The sequence below is a fragment of the Pan paniscus genome, chromosome 2 (assembly GCF_029289425.2).
Source record: "Pan paniscus chromosome 2, NHGRI_mPanPan1-v2.0_pri, whole genome shotgun sequence".
NCBI classification, from domain to species: domain Eukaryota; kingdom Metazoa; phylum Chordata; class Mammalia; order Primates; family Hominidae; genus Pan; species Pan paniscus.
In genome coordinates this window covers 40,359,581-40,375,108 of record NC_085926.1, presented here as the reverse complement: position 1 = coordinate 40,375,108, position 15,528 = coordinate 40,359,581, and the positions used below count along the sequence as shown (strand labels likewise).

Below are 15,528 nucleotides of genomic sequence, written 5' to 3'. Positions count from 1 at the left end.
AAGCCTTCTGGGGCAACTGTGAAGGCAGGATGCACTTGTTACCTGTCAAACTGCCAAGCAGGAAAATTGCTTTCAGCATAAGTACAATTTGTTCTCCCCACCCATCTCATCTGTTCATGTATCAAAAGAGCCTCCTATTTAACTGCCATTGCTCTGTCTTAGATCAGCAGAGGAAAGGGGATTGATGAAGTCATAAGAGTGGCATAAATAATCTCTTGGAGGCACCATATGAAGGAACCCTCATCTGACCAGACGGAAAGGGAGCTTAGTAGGAAGGGGGAAAGGAAGAACATTGAGTTTTTAGCTGTTTCTGCTTCACTCTTTGGGAGGGCTTCAGCATGAAGGAATATGACAGTCATCATGGCTGTCACTGGATTGAAAAACCACTGGTGTGCTGACTCTTAGACGAGTGGCAACACAGCATTCTATCCCTGGTGACAGAATGTTATGGCGTCCATCTGCTGCCATTTTACCCTATGAAAGAAAGCTCACTTGGGAGATTATTTCATCTTTCATCCATGGGTAGAAAGCCAGGGGCACTGGCTGACTCTTGGCTCAGGAAGAAGAAAGAGCAAGGCTATAAGCAGGATCCATTCCAATTCCGTGGCCAATTATCACTGCTTGGAAAATAATTCAGAGTTTTCCCAGTTTCATCAATTCTCATCCCAGCTAATTCTCATTAATTGTTTTCTTTTCTATTTTACTTGTCTAGTAATTAAAATATCAGCTAGTTTCTCAGAAGAAATAGATCATCATTAGAAAACAGTTTTACAAGAAAGAGTTAGTACTTAATTTATTCAAAGGAGACATACATTTTTTCCTAAGAGGTGAGCTTTCTGTTCCATGGTTTTTGTCATGAGCTGTAAATTGCAGAGCCTTTTAATTATTTCTCACTGAAAGACTGGGGGAGGGAGGGGAAGCAACCAAGAAAAAGTCAGTTTCTTAAGAGCTGCTTTGTTTGTTTGTTTTGTTTTTGTTTTTAGAGTACTAGAAGTCTACTTAAGTCATAAGTTCAGAGCCAGTTCGACCAAGAAGTTTACATATGTACAAACACTACTGGTAAAGCAAAGATTTTTAAAGTAACTTTTACAGACATTTAATGGAATTGAACCAGTATTTCTCCCTGATTGTAGTCACTTATCACATTCATATTGTTGGTATTGCTCAGGTCCTGTTCTGAAACTTATTACCTGAAGTCAAGTCCCAGGGAGAGTAAACAGCATCCTAATGTATTCTGAAATAGGAAATTCAGTCTGAAAATGGGAATTGAATAGACTGAAAGCAGAAGGATTTCACAAACTAAGCTCTAAGCATTCAGTCTCCAAATTGAAAACTTCATGAGCACATCCTGCAGCTGGCTTTTCTATAAGTAGCTCCACACATGTCGTGTTAAGGAAGCATCCACTATAGCAGAGGAGGATTTTAGGTCCATGGAATTAATAGCCTGTAAAGGGGCTGCCTTTCTGTGTTCTCTGAGATTACATGGTTTCAGTTCCATCCTTTTTGGAAGAACTGTTTTTATAAGAAAGAAAAAGCAAAAGGAAGGAGTTTTTAGATCATTTCTATTACACGTAAATGAAATAATTTGGAAATACACTGCAGATTCCAAAAGTGAGCAGAGAAATCTGACTTCCTTCCACATTCAACGTGGTCAACCAGGAAATCAGATTAGAAACAAGAATTATGAAACTATAAGGAAAAGGCCCAGTCTAATGGAGAGCACATCATGATTTCTTTTCATTATCATGTTAAAGGAGCTCTGTTTGTTCTTTTTTTATTAATGCTCAGACATAGATAATTTTGCGTGCTTGGAATCATAGATAAAGTGGCTCTGAAGCAGAATGAGTGTTGTTTTCTTGTGATAAAACCTTATTCCAACACTTGGAGTAGTAGCCTTTACTCTGAGTAGTTTTAAGTTTGGTGTTTCTTTTTGGAAATTTTTTTTGAAATTTCAAGGTCAAGGAAATGCTATAATGGAGAAAAAAGAGAAAAGACATTCAAAAACAATGCAACTGGGCTAAAAGCCATGACTACAAATTTAGAAGGAACTAATTTGAGTGAGTGAAATGAGATGCTTGTTTCATAACAACTCCAAAAGCTTTGACTGATTTGAGGTGCAGACATGCCATTGTTTTAAAGCAGATTTCAGTGGTATTTTGTACACAAGCGGAAGCTACATAGCTATGGGTTGTACTTACTACCAAACTTAGCTGGTTGTTCACAGGTGTCAAATGCCAACTGTCAAAACAACTACTTTTCAAAGAACTAGAGTTATATCCCATGAGCAGATTTCATATGACCTCTCTCTTTTTCAAAGTTCTCAGTAAAATCACCAAGGGAGAGGGAAACAATTTTAGAACTGTTTCTTTCTGGGTATTAAAATAAAAACTAAAAGTTTCCCAACCTTTAAAGCCCAAATTTATGGCAGAATATGGGCTTCTTTTTGGGAGGCGAGGGTTGTTCCCAGAAATAGAGTTACATTCTTGGCAAGATTCAACATATTCTTGGTTATTTTGGTCAAATGGGCTCCTTTGTGCCACTTAGCCTTTACCTCAGCAAGCGCATCCCAGCCGTGGCTCCCAGGTGAATGGGGGTGGATCCGTGGAGGTGGGATGGAACCTGCCCCTTGACTTTTTGCATACACTCCTCAAAGGCTTTGGGGACATCTTGGGGGTTATTTCCATAGCTGGAGATTCCAGAGCCTGAAAAGCAAGCAGTCAGCATCTGTCAGCATTTCCAGGAACCAATCGCAGTAATACAACTTTTAAATAAAAAACAAATTGGCTTTGAAAATTATTGGGGTTTGGTAGGGGGTCGAAAACAGCTGGATGTGGTAAGTCCTGTATGGTCACACTGATCAGTATACTTGCAACCTCTAAAAGAATGAATTACAATTGTGTAAAAAGTAAGCCAGGGCCTACTTTAAAAAAATGTTTTCATTATAAAAATTTCAAATATAAATAAAAGTAGAGAGAATAGTATATTGAAACTCATGCATCTATCTCCCAGCTTCAACAATGATCGACTCTTATTTCATCCATACAATCTTCCACTTGCTTCCCACAAAGCAAAATGCAGATGTGTCATTTAATTCCCATATTTCAGTATGTGTCACAAAAAGTAAACATTCTTTGAAAAAGCCCTAACTACAGTTGAATTATTATACCTGTACAAATTAAAAATAATTTCTTTTTCTTTTCTTTTTCTTTTTTTTCTTTTTTTTTTCTGAGACAGAGTCTTGTTTTGTCGCCCAGCCTGGAGTACAGTGGCACGATCTCGGCTCACTACAACCTCCACCTCCCAGGTTCAAGTGATTCTCCTGCCTCAGTTTCATGAGTAGCTGGAATTACAGGCGTGCACCACCACGCCTGGCTAATTTTTGGTTTTTTTGTAGAGACACGGTTTCACCATGTTGCCCAGGCTGGTCTCGAACTCCTGACCTCAGGTGATCCACCTGCCTCGACCTCCCACAGTGCTGGGATTACAGGCATGAGCCACCATGCCTTGCCAAAAAAATAATTTCTTAATATCATTAACTATCCAGTCATGGTTCACATTGCCTCCATATTCATTCTCATTCTCATCCTCTGTGTCTCTTTCTCTTCCTCCTCCTCCTCTTCATCCCTCCTTCTTCCTTCATCCACCACCCTCTTCTCATTTGTATGAGTCAGGATCCCAATAAATTCGGTACAGTGCAATCTTAAGTCTCTTTCTGTCTATTAGTTCTGCCTTCCCTTTCTATTTTTCTCCTAATTATTAAAAATTTTACTTGCAATTTCTTCGTCCTGAAGAATGTCCATAGTCTAGAGTTTGTTGATTGTACCCTCATAGTTCAATTAACATCTTACTTGGTCCCTTGTATTTCTATAAATGGTTAACTGAATGTAGAGGCTTGATCAGATCAGGTTTGAAATTTAAAAAAAATATATAGGGATTAGTGTGGACTTACAATAGGAGGCACAGTATCTGGTTGTTTCTCTTTTTGTGCTGTTAGCATCATCAATGATAATGGTTTAGATCCATTATTTCATTAGGGGTTGCAAATAGTGATATCTTTTTCTCTCTTTTTTTTTTTTTTTTTCTGAGATGGAGTCTCACTGTGTCACCCAGACTGCAGTGCAGTGGTGTGATCTCGGCTCACTACAACCTCTGTCTGCCAGATTCAAGCGATTCTTGTGCCTCAGCCTCCGAAGTAGCTGGGATTACAGGCACGTGCCACCGTGCCTGTTTAATTTTTGTATTTTTCGTAGAGACAGAGTTTTGCCATGTTGGCCAGGCTGGTCTTGAACTCCTGGCCTCAAGTGATCCACCCGCTTCAGCCTCCCAAAGTGCTGGGATTACAGGTGTGAGACACCATGACTGGCCTGTTGCATTTTACTTTTGAGTTTTAGGAATTACTTTTTAAAAAACGATTTTGTTTTATAGTTACTAAAATAATTACATAGTTCTAAAATTAGATCTACAAAACTAGGTATATTCAGAGACATCTAGATTCTCTCCTTGTCTCCTCTTCCTGTAAGTAGTTTCTTTTCTAAAAAAAGTTTAACCATTGTTTGTTTAAAATAAGCAAATATATATTTTTAATCACTCCAACTTTTAGATAAATGGTAATTTACTATATATACTTTTCTCCACTTTTTTTTCTTTGCATTCAACAATACTTCTTAGTGGCCACTCCATAGCAGTATATAAATATTCTTCATTTCTTTTTACAGTTGCATCGTATGCCATTGCATGAACATAACTTAATTTGTTCTCCCAGTCCAGGCTCTGAATTTAAATAAGTCTACTTTAAGGAAGACAAAGTATAGGACAGACAAGGAAGATGGAGAGAATATGGTCCCTCTGGAAACTTCCTTCTTTGGAATTGATAGAGCCACTGCCTCCTTCAGCTGCCCTTTCTTAACCTTTCCCACCCATCTTCCAACTACCACAAACCAATAAAAAAACCTGAGCATTATAATTACAAGTTTTGCTTGGATGTGTCCATTAAGATGCATAGACATGTGGATTTCATCGACAGTGCTAGAGAAGCAAGGACAGGCTTTCTCAACCTTGGCCAAGGACAGAGCCTCTAATGTAATTTTCCCTCCTGGGGCAATGACCTCCTACAACAGACAAATGACAGCACCATAAGCCGTGGGCTTGATGAACTCAGTGGCTTGATCTCAGGAGTTCAGAACTGAAGTAGCTGTAAGAAACACTAATAACAATAACAACAATTAAATAAATATATATGTTTATATACGTATGTATATATAATTTTTTTTTTAGACGGAGTTTTTTGCTCTTGTTGTCCAGGCTGGAGTGCAATGGCATGATCTCGGCTCACTACAACCTCCGCCTCCCAGGTTCAAGTGATTCTCCTGCCTCAGCCTCCCGAGTAGCTGGGACTACAGGTATGCACCAACAGACGCGGCTAATTTTGTATTTTTAGTAGAGATGGGGTTTCACCATGTTGGCCAGGCTGGTCTCAAACTCCTGACTTCAGCTGATCCACTTGGCCTCCCAAAGTGCTGGGATTACAGGAGTGAGCCACTGCACCCAGCCTGTATGAATAATTTTTAATATAAAAATATATTAATCCTAAAAAAAGAAAAATGTTCCCCTCTGGTGGGAAGGATTATGGATGATCTTACTTCCTTTTCTACTTTTAAATAAAGATGGGCTCTTGCTATGTTGCCCAGGCTGGTCTCAAACTCCTAGGCTCAAGTGATCCTTCTGCCTTAGCCTCCTGAGTAGCTGGGAATATAGGTGCACACCATTGTGCCTGGTTCCATTTTATTTACCTGTGTTTTCTGATTTTCACACAATGAAAATATATTATTTTGTAATTAGAAAGTTATTTTTAAAAAGACACACAATTCTCTCAGTAAATAAAATGTGAGATTAAGCTCTCAGGCATATTCCTATGAGATAGGTTAGTTAACAGGTTTTTCTCTCCAAAATGCCAATAAAGCCAACAAAAACAACAAAACTGTGCTGAACATCACAGGTCAGTGCTCACATTAGTCTTAATTCTTTTCTGTGAAACTAGTAAAATGAATCCCCATATACTGATCATTCAGCTTCAACAGTTAATCAATACACAGCCCATCTTATTTTCATCTATATGCTTTCTTTTTTCCATCTCTAGGAATTATTGTAAAGAAAATCCCAGGCATTATGTTAATTCATCTACAAACACTTTAGTGTATGTTTTTAAGAGGGAAGAACTCTGAAAAATATAACCATGATACCTAAGAAAAAAATCACTCCTAAAAAAGTTCTTAATATTATTAAAGACCTGTCAGTGTTCAAATTTCCCAGAATAACTAACTTTTTCTTTATAGTGTGATGCAGAAACCAAAGTCCATACCTTGTATGTGCATTTGGATGTTTTTTAAGATTCTTATTCTGTAACAGTTTTCCTGCCCCCCTTTTATCTTGCCATTTATTTATTAAAGAAATCATTTTAATGGAGTAGGTCTCTTATTTTGGATTTCGCTGATTGGATCCGTGAGGTGTCCTTGAACATGTTCCTTTGTCTTCTGTGTTTTTTATAAACTGGGAGTTAATTTCTAGAAATGTGATCAGATTCAGATTTGATTTTTTGGCAAGAGCACTTCCTAGGTGTGCTAGGTTTTTCCTAGTGTACATCATCGCACTGGGGGCATATCATGTCTCTCTAACTTCTTAGATTATAAGCTCCCCATCACTTTTCACCTAATTGCGCACTTCCTCTTTCTTCAACTACCTTGGATTTGGGTTCTGACCTTCTTCTCCCCTCACTGGCTGTCATTCCTCCTAAGTTCTTTTGCTGGATCCTCTTCCTCTCCCCAACCTCTCAGTACTGGAGTGTGTAAGGCTAAGTCCTCAGATCTCTTTTCTTCAGTATCTATTCACTCCCTAGATGAGCTGGGGCTGGATATCGTCTGTATTCTGATGACACGCAGCTTTATTTCTTCATCCTCCCCCTCCCCCGAACTCCCGACTTGCCTATCTGACAACTCCACATCACTGTATAGATCAGGAATGAGCAAGCTATTTGACCCCATACCTGTTTTTGTATGGATTGCAAGTGAAGAATAATTTTTACATTTTCAAGTAGTTGGAAAAAAATAAAATGAAGAACAGCATTTCATGACATATGAAAATTATAAGAAATTAAAATGTCAGTGTCCACAAGTAAAGTTTTTTTTTTTTGAAATGCAAACATGCTAATTCATCTACCTGTTGTCTATGGCTGTTTTCATGCTAAAGGGGCAGAGTTGAGCAGTTATGACAGAGACCATATGACCCACAAGTCTAAAATATTTATCGTGTAGCTCTTTACAGAAAAAGTTTGCCTCCCCTGACTCAGATGATTTATAGCCATCTCCAACTTAATATGCCCAAAACCAAACTCCTTAAGCTTTGCCCTGCCCCCAATATGCTCCACTCCCAGTGTTCCCCAATCTCAGTAAATGGTGTTGTGATGCACACAGTTGCTCATATCCAAACTCTTGCTCATGGATTATGAACTCAGATGCCTCACATCAAGTCCATCATAAAATCATGTTGGTCCTACCTTCAAAATACCTCGCAAATCTAAGCGCTTCTCACCCCCTTCCCCGGAACCATCGTAAACCAAGGTTTCTTAACCTTGGTGCTACTGACATTTTGGGGTAGATAATTCTTTGTTGTGGAGGCTGTTCTGTGCATTGTACAATGCTTAGAACATTGTAGAATGGCAAGGGAAAAGGCCAAGTGTGGAAGCTGCTCAGCATTTTCTAGGAAAAGCCAAGGGGCCAGTGTGGCTGGAAGAAAGATGAGAAATGTCTTCTATACACTAGATGCTAGTAGCACCACGGACCCAGTCATGACAATCGAAAAGATCTCCAGACATTGCAAAATGTTTCCCGGGAGACAAATTCACCTTGTGTTGAGACGCACTAGTCAAGGGCAAATTGACCATCACCTAATCTCTCACCCGTACTGATTTCACAGCACTTAACTGGTGTCCTTGCTTCCAATCTTAGCCCCTGACTACGTGTTCTATATCAACTGAGTGATCCGTTAAAAACAGAAGTCATATCGTATTAGTTCCCTAGTTAGAATCTTCTAATGGCTTCCCAATATACTTTGAAGAAACTTCATTTGTGTCACAGTCAAACCCTTAGGACACCTCAAGTCCCTCCAAGGAGCAGGCCTTGGCTATAGCTTCAGTCTCATTTCTCATCTTTCTTCCAGCCACACTGGCCCCTTGGCTTTTCCTGGAAAATGCTGAGCAGCTTTCATGCTTGGCCTTTTCCCTTGCCATGCCTCTGCTCAGCATGTTCTTCCCCCACACATTTACATGGCCCATTGTCTCATATCACTTTTGTCTCTGCTTAGCTGTCATATTCTTCATACTTCCCTGACAATCCTGTTCAAAACAGCATGATCACTCTCTTTTTCCTGCCTTGCCTGATTTCTCTTCACATCATGTCTGCCTGACACTCGTTATATGCCCATTTATTTTTTTGTCTATCTTCCTCATTGGAATGCAAGTCTCATAACACATAACCACAGATTTTGTATATATTGTTTATTTCTGAATTCCTGGTGCCAAGAACAGTTCGTATCAAACAGCAGGCACCTAATACATATTTATTAAATCAATCAATCAATGAGACTTTCAAACCACCATACATCTCTATAGTAAGGAGATTGGCTAGTCCAATCTGGGATAAACAAAATATAATCTGCAAGGAGCTGGTCTCTGGTTAGCGGCTGGTGAGAGGCGAGATAGAATGGTGAAACCTTGGGAGTATGTCACCAGACAGCCTGTTTGCATAAGGTCCATTAAGCCTTCTAGAGGGAAAAGGAGATAGGATTCACAGGCTTCTAAGCTGCTTGGACTTGGATACTTGGTCCCATGAGAGGAGCACTGAAATTGCTATTTCAATATGGGGAGAGAGGGTTAAACAGACGGCACAAAACTTACTTGAGGGGAAACAGAAGCCAAAGACATGCACCTCAGCTTGAGCTCCGGCCAACTATTGGCAAATGATTTTTTTTTTTTGAAATGAAGTCTCGCTCTGTCACCCAGGCTGGAGTGCAGTGGCATGATTTCCACTCACTGCAACTTCTGCCTTCTGGGTTCAAGCAATTCTCCTGCCTCAGCCTCCCGAGTAGCTGGGATTATAGGCGCCCACCACCAAGCCCGGCTAATTTTTGTATTCTTAGTAGAGATGGAGTTTCATCATGTTGGCCAGGCTGGTCTCAAACTCTTTGCCTCAGGTGATCCACCCGCCTCAGCCTCCCAAAGTGCTGGGATTACAGGCATGAGCCACTGCACCCAGAGGCAAAGGATGTTTTTTTAATACTATGGTGGCCTGGTTTCTGATGCAACTCTTTGAGGGATTTTAATGGAGGAGATAGTTAAGTTTAGGCTCTAGTGGAGCTTAAGTAATTTTTAGTCACTGGTTTAAAGGAAAGACATTGTGAATGTCCCTTGTGGGGAAAGGCAGCAGCAGGCATGAGTACTGCAGATGAGATGAGACGCATGCAGAGAACCCAGCACCTCCAGGAGGTGGCTTCACCACAAGCAGCCAGAGGTACAGACACCAGCACAGAAACCGCCAGCAAAGGCAATGAACTCATGGAAAACAGTAGCAACTGGGGGTTGATACCAACCAGAAAGAAATTTCTGAGGGCCTAGGCATCTGGTAATCCCTGCTGGGTGAGCAAGCATTCATCACCCCCTTCTGTTTGGCCAAGACAGGGGAGTCCTGGGAAGTTTGCAATGGAGGAAGCAGAAACCCAAATTATCCTTGGAGAAGCCACAAGCCTTTGAGGGGATGACACTTGCTGACCTTCAACTCTGTAATTTGAGCTTTAGTTTGTGGTCTTCTGTTCGTTCAGAGTATATATAGATCCCTGAGGCTACTGTGATCAGGGAAGGGAAGATCCATTTATGGATATGCTGTGGCCTCCATGACTCTGTGCCTCCTCAAATCACATATGCCATCCAAGGTGGGCCAAGGAACCCTTCCCCTGAGGGACTGCCATAGCACCTCCCCATGTAAGTCTTATTTTTCCCCACAGTCGTAAGGCCATCAGGACTAACTTGGTTGAATTGCCCTCCTGGGTCTAAAGACAGAGATCTTGTAACTGTGGGACAGAGTAACAAGTGGCAAGAGGATCCACCAGGAGCTCTGATTGTGGTGCCCCATGAATAACAGTTAATGCTTATTGAGCACTTACCGTATGCCAGGCATTTCTTTTACAACATTATGTCATTTAGTCTTCAAATCACTCCTGTAGGGTAGGTATAACTATTATTATGTTTTTTACTTTAGAGATGAGGAAGTCAAGACTCAGAGAGGTTAGATAACTTTCCAGGGTTCACACAGTAGGGATGAGGTGAAGTCTCAATCTCGATCCTACACTATCTTCTCTTTCCTTGGAGCACATAGTCTCTGTCTTTGAAAGGAGCAGCCTGCTGCCCTATTTCATGGTTGAAGGTGAGGAAATGGCTCAGGCATTACCTGAGCAGATAGAGGATCGCTGGTTGAGGTCAGAGCAAGGCTACAGCTGCCTGCATCTTGTGGATAACAAGCAAGCAATACTCAGAAAATATCCGCTGGGTGCAGTGGCTCACACCTGTAATCTCAGCACTTTGGGAGGCTGAGGCAGGAGGATGGCTTGAGCCCAGAAGTTCAAGACCAGCCTGGGCAACATAGTGAGACCCCATCTCTACAAAAAATAAAATTAGCCAGATGTGGTGGCAATGTCTGTAGTCCCAGCTACTCAGGAGGCTGAGATAGGAAGAATGCTTGAACCCAGGAAGTCTAGGCTGCAGCGAGCCATGATTGTGCCACTGCACTCCAGCCTGGGAGACAGAATGAGACCCTATCTCAAAAAAAAAAAAAAAAAAATTAAAGGAAAATATCCAAGTCCCTTATGTGGTGAATCCAAAACCGTGCCGTGCAATATACCCCTTCAAATAGACTTATTGTCCCAGCTGTCAGCTTCTTCAGGGTCTGCCTGAGCTGCAGAGAGCTGCCTTGCTCAAGATCTTGCTCTTTCCAGGGTGGCAAACATCCAAGAGTGGCAGCAACAGGGGGTATTACAGCCAAGCCACTTTACACCATTTCAACCCAGTGCAGCATAACGGATCAGCTGAAGCTTCATCAGGCCTGAGTTGAAGTTTGACTTCTCTTTTTTTGTCCAGTACTTCTCTCTGCCCACTTTCTGCTATAATAGTGCATCTCTAATAACCACCTTGCACTCCATAATCTGTCTCTACATCTGCTTCTGGAGAGCCTAACCTGGAACACCTGTGCATCAGGGTAGGCAAGCTCCTGGCTGCCCTCCTCAGAGGGCAGATGATCAGAATTCACTCTGATTAGCCAAAGAAGACTCTTGGTCTCCCGGTGAGAAAGACTAACTCTGCTTTCCAAGTTTTTCAATGCCATGATCCCCATGAACTTACAATGTTTTGGCAGCTCACGGAGGGAAACAAAGGAGGCTGCTCGGGCTGGGAGGACAGGTCTGGAGTCTCTAACCTGTTGTCCTGTGGGCTCAAGGATACACTGGGCACATTCAGAACACCCTGGTTGGGAGGCTACAGGCCAACTGAAGATCCTAATGCTCGAACGAGGAAGATAAGTGGCTTTGAAAAAGGCTTACACATATACACACTCCCTAACTAGGCTCAATTACTTGGACTAATTACTTAATTGTAAAAGGCAAAATTATAACACTTTTCATAGAAAAAGGTCTGTATGACCTCAAGATAGAAAAGGATTTCTTAAATAAAACATACAAAAGAGCAAGCCACAAAAAGGAATATTGATGGTTGTATTTACATAAGAATCAAGAACTTTTCATCAAGACACATCGCGAAGAAACTAAAAAGACAAACTACAAACTGTGAGACGGTATTAGCAATAATATGATAATAATAATGGCAAAGAATTCATATTTAGAATATTTATAAAGAATTTCAATGAATTAGTAAGAAAAATTCAACAATTCAATAGAAAAATGAACAAAAGACATGAACATGCATTTCACAGAAAACAGAAATGCCTATAAATATATGGAAAGATATTAAGTTTTATTAGTAACCAAGAAAATACAAATGCCCGTCAACAAGGAAAAATGAGGCCGAGCACGGTGGCTCACACCTGTAATCCCAGCACTTTGGGAGGCCGAGGCAGGTGGATCACTTGAGGTCAGGAGTTCGAAGCCAGCCTGGCCAACATGGTGAAACCCCATCTATACTAAAAATACAAAAATTAGCCAGGCGTGGTGGCAGGCACCTGTAATCCCAGCTACTTGGGAGGTGGAGGCAGGAGAATCGCTTGAACCCAGGAGGCAGAGATTGCAGTGAGCCAAGATTATGCCACTGCACTCCAGCCTGGGCAACAGAGTGAGACTCTGTCTCAAAAAAAAAAAAAAAGAAAAAAAAAAAGGAAAGGAAATGAACAAGATAGTTACTCATATCAATGCAGATGAATCTTAAAAACCCAATGTTGTTAGTGAACAAAGCAAATACGGCATAAAATATGTTGATTCCATTTATATAAATACATGTTTAATTTTGTTTTAAAAAACAGAAACACTACATACATAAGACAAAACTATAAAGAACAAGGAAACAGTTAATATAAAACTCAGAATATGTTGTGGAAAAGACAGGGAGCTGCATGGCGGATCATTAATTATCATTGCTGATAATACTCCATTTCAGGGGTTGGCACTCCATGGGCCAAATCCAGTATACCACCTTTTTTTTGTACAGCCTGTGAGCTAAGAGAGTTTTTACATTTTTTAATGGTGGGAAAAAATTTACAGGAAGAATTACATTTCATGATATGAGAATTATATGAAATTCAAAATTTCAGTGTCCATAAATAAAGCTTTACTGGAACAGAGCCATGTCCATTTGTTTACATATTGTCATTCTCTGTCTGCCTCGCCATCAATACACAGGACTACTCCTTATCACTGCTGGAAGACAGCTATCCATGTGTCCCTTGTGTTTCCCTCCACAGCAAAAGGCAGGCATGCTCACTGCCCATTATAAATGCTTCCCTAAAATCCCAGATTTCCTTTCCTATGACAGAACCTATTGCATGAGTGCATACTATCTGTCCGTCTTTCCATCATCCTGGGCAAATTGGGAATCAGAACCAGTATAAGAAAATGCTGATACTCTGGGCTACTCCTGTGAGTAACAAATTGTCCTTTATTTCTGACCCAGGAGTCTTGTGTCTTCCAGCACCCATGAAAATATGGCAGGGTAAAATCTCAGACCATTCACAGTTCTTGACGCCAACCCTTTCCATGTATACAGATGAAAAAACTGAGGCCCAGAGAAGGGAAGTGACTAGAGCAAGTTTATTCCACTGATGAGTAGCAGCACTAGCACACGATCTCCTATTTCCTGACTCCCAGTCCAATGCTTATTCCCTGCCTCCAAGCAACATCTCAGGACCTCTCCAGGCCTCCAAAACACTTAGAACTCTACCTTGCTGCCCATTGTGACTCCCAGACACACTTCAGTCCTTACCTTTCACACTACATTTGAAGGTTTGACTGACCACTCCGGTATTATTCTCTTTTTCTGCTGGCCATTGATACACGTAGACTGTGGTTCTTGAAGACCCGGCATCCAGCACAATACCATACTGAATAAAAAGGGAAAGGGAGAGTCAGAATGGGCGGGACTCCTCTGAGGACTGCTTTCTCAGTGGGCCGCTGAGAACGCTGAGTACCTTAATCCACACTGCTTCGCTTAGGGAAGGGCTAATCAATAAGAAAAACTATTTTCTCCAAACCAATTTTGTCTCCTTGGATTGTGAGGGAAGGGGATGAGGAAAGGTAGGGCAGGTTCTAGGAAATAATTATCACTTTGCAATGCATTAGAATCACCTGGAGAGCTTAAAAAATCCCCCAATGCCAAGTCTACACCCCATACCAATTAAATCAGAATCTCTGAGAGTGGACTCAGGCATCAACAGGTTTTAAAAGTCCCAGGTGAGTCCAACACTCAGCCAAGGTTGAGAATTGTACTTCATGGATCTTGCATACAATTGAGTTGCCTGATTCTTCCTCATTCAGACCTCTGGGGAGAGGTACAAAAGCCATCTTCATCTCAGACGGAAAATGAATAGTCACCTGGATGCCCTCTATTTCCAAACTTCTAGGCTTATCAGTCTAAAAATAAACAACCAAAATAAAAGCATAGGAAGAAGTTATAAGAAGTTTTTCACAGGGTAGAGGCATTTCCTTTTTTCTTTTTTTTTTTTTTTTTGAGATGGAGTTCACTCTTATCACCCAGGCTGGATTGCAGTGGCACGATCTCAGCTCACTGCAAACTCTGCCTCCCGGGTTCAAGTGATTCTACTGCCTCAGCCTCCCAAGTAGCTGGGATTACAGGTGCCCACCACCATCCCCGGCTAATTTTTGTGTTTTTAGTAGAGATGAGGTTTCACCATGTTGGGCAGGCTGGTCTCAAACTCCCGACCTCAAGTGATCCACCCGCCTCGGCCTCCCAAAGTGCTGGGATTACAGGCGTGAGCCACCACGCCCGGCTGAGGCATGTTAACACCTGTATCAGTGCTCAGAATTAAAGTATTCATAATTAAGGAGAAAAAAAGCAAAATAAAAAAATAATATTGACATATTGATCACACTTTGGCAATGTGTATGTCAACAAATGAACAGGCAGGTGTTGCTGGGCAGTGCTGGGGCTGGCTGTGTGCAGGAGAGTAGGCTGAGAGTCCTGGACCAATTTGTCCAAGTTGAGCAGGCACTAGAAAGCTTCACCTGCAGGTTTGGCCCAGCCCAGGCTCTGGACCAAACCTGACCAGGAAAGAGCATGTATTAGTAGCCTATAGAATTTGGAATTAGCAATGCATACCTAAGCCCCGTATCTGTTTGTGCTCAGAGTCATCCTAGGGCATCCAGAGGCCTTCAGGGTGGCCTGAAGTCTCCCACCGCACCACCTTTGGGTTAACCTAGCCTGTCCCACAGAAGATGATGAAGTTGGGTCTGGAGGCAAGCTGACTCAGATGGATTCTCGATTTTATGATGCTGGACTGGGTAAGTTGCCTAACCTTTCTGGGTTCCCTCATCTTTAGAGGACTTACTTGCAGAAGTAAATAGGAGGCTATATGCCTAATGCTTAATGGCTACTCATAAATACAGGCTATTAGCATATATAGAAAAGCCAGTCAAGCAAAATAAACAAATAAAATCACAAAATAAGAAAAACAGAAAAGAAAACAAAGCATCCCTCAAATCCAACTATTGCGTTAGCCCTTGTTGTATCTTTTCTAACAATATATGTATATATGTATCTGGATATATACATATATCATTGTATATATGCAGTGGTGCCACCAACGACTCACTGCAGCCTCAACTTCTCAGGCTCAATCGATTCTCAGCCCCAGCTTTTCGAGTAGCTGGCTAATTTTTATATTTTTTGTAAAGACAGAGTTTCGCCATGTTTCCCAGCCTGGTCTCGAACTCCTGGGCTCAAGTGATTCACCCACCTCCGCCTCCCAA

General features: G+C 41.3%; 1 protein-coding gene across 1 annotated transcript in view; it reads right to left on the bottom strand.

Moving 5' to 3' along the window:
- The window catches only part of ENTPD3 (ectonucleoside triphosphate diphosphohydrolase 3), a 43,052-nt gene that overhangs the window by 14,123 nt on the left and 13,401 nt on the right, over positions 1-15,528 (bottom strand). Inside the window, exons 4-5 of the mRNA XM_003826064.5 lie at positions 13,526-13,643; positions 2,552-2,702 (exon numbers count right to left, since the gene is read on the bottom strand). Of these exons, the coding sequence (XP_003826112.1) occupies positions 2,552-2,702; positions 13,526-13,643 (269 nt within the window). The remainder of the gene's footprint in view (positions 1-2,551; positions 2,703-13,525; positions 13,644-15,528) is intronic.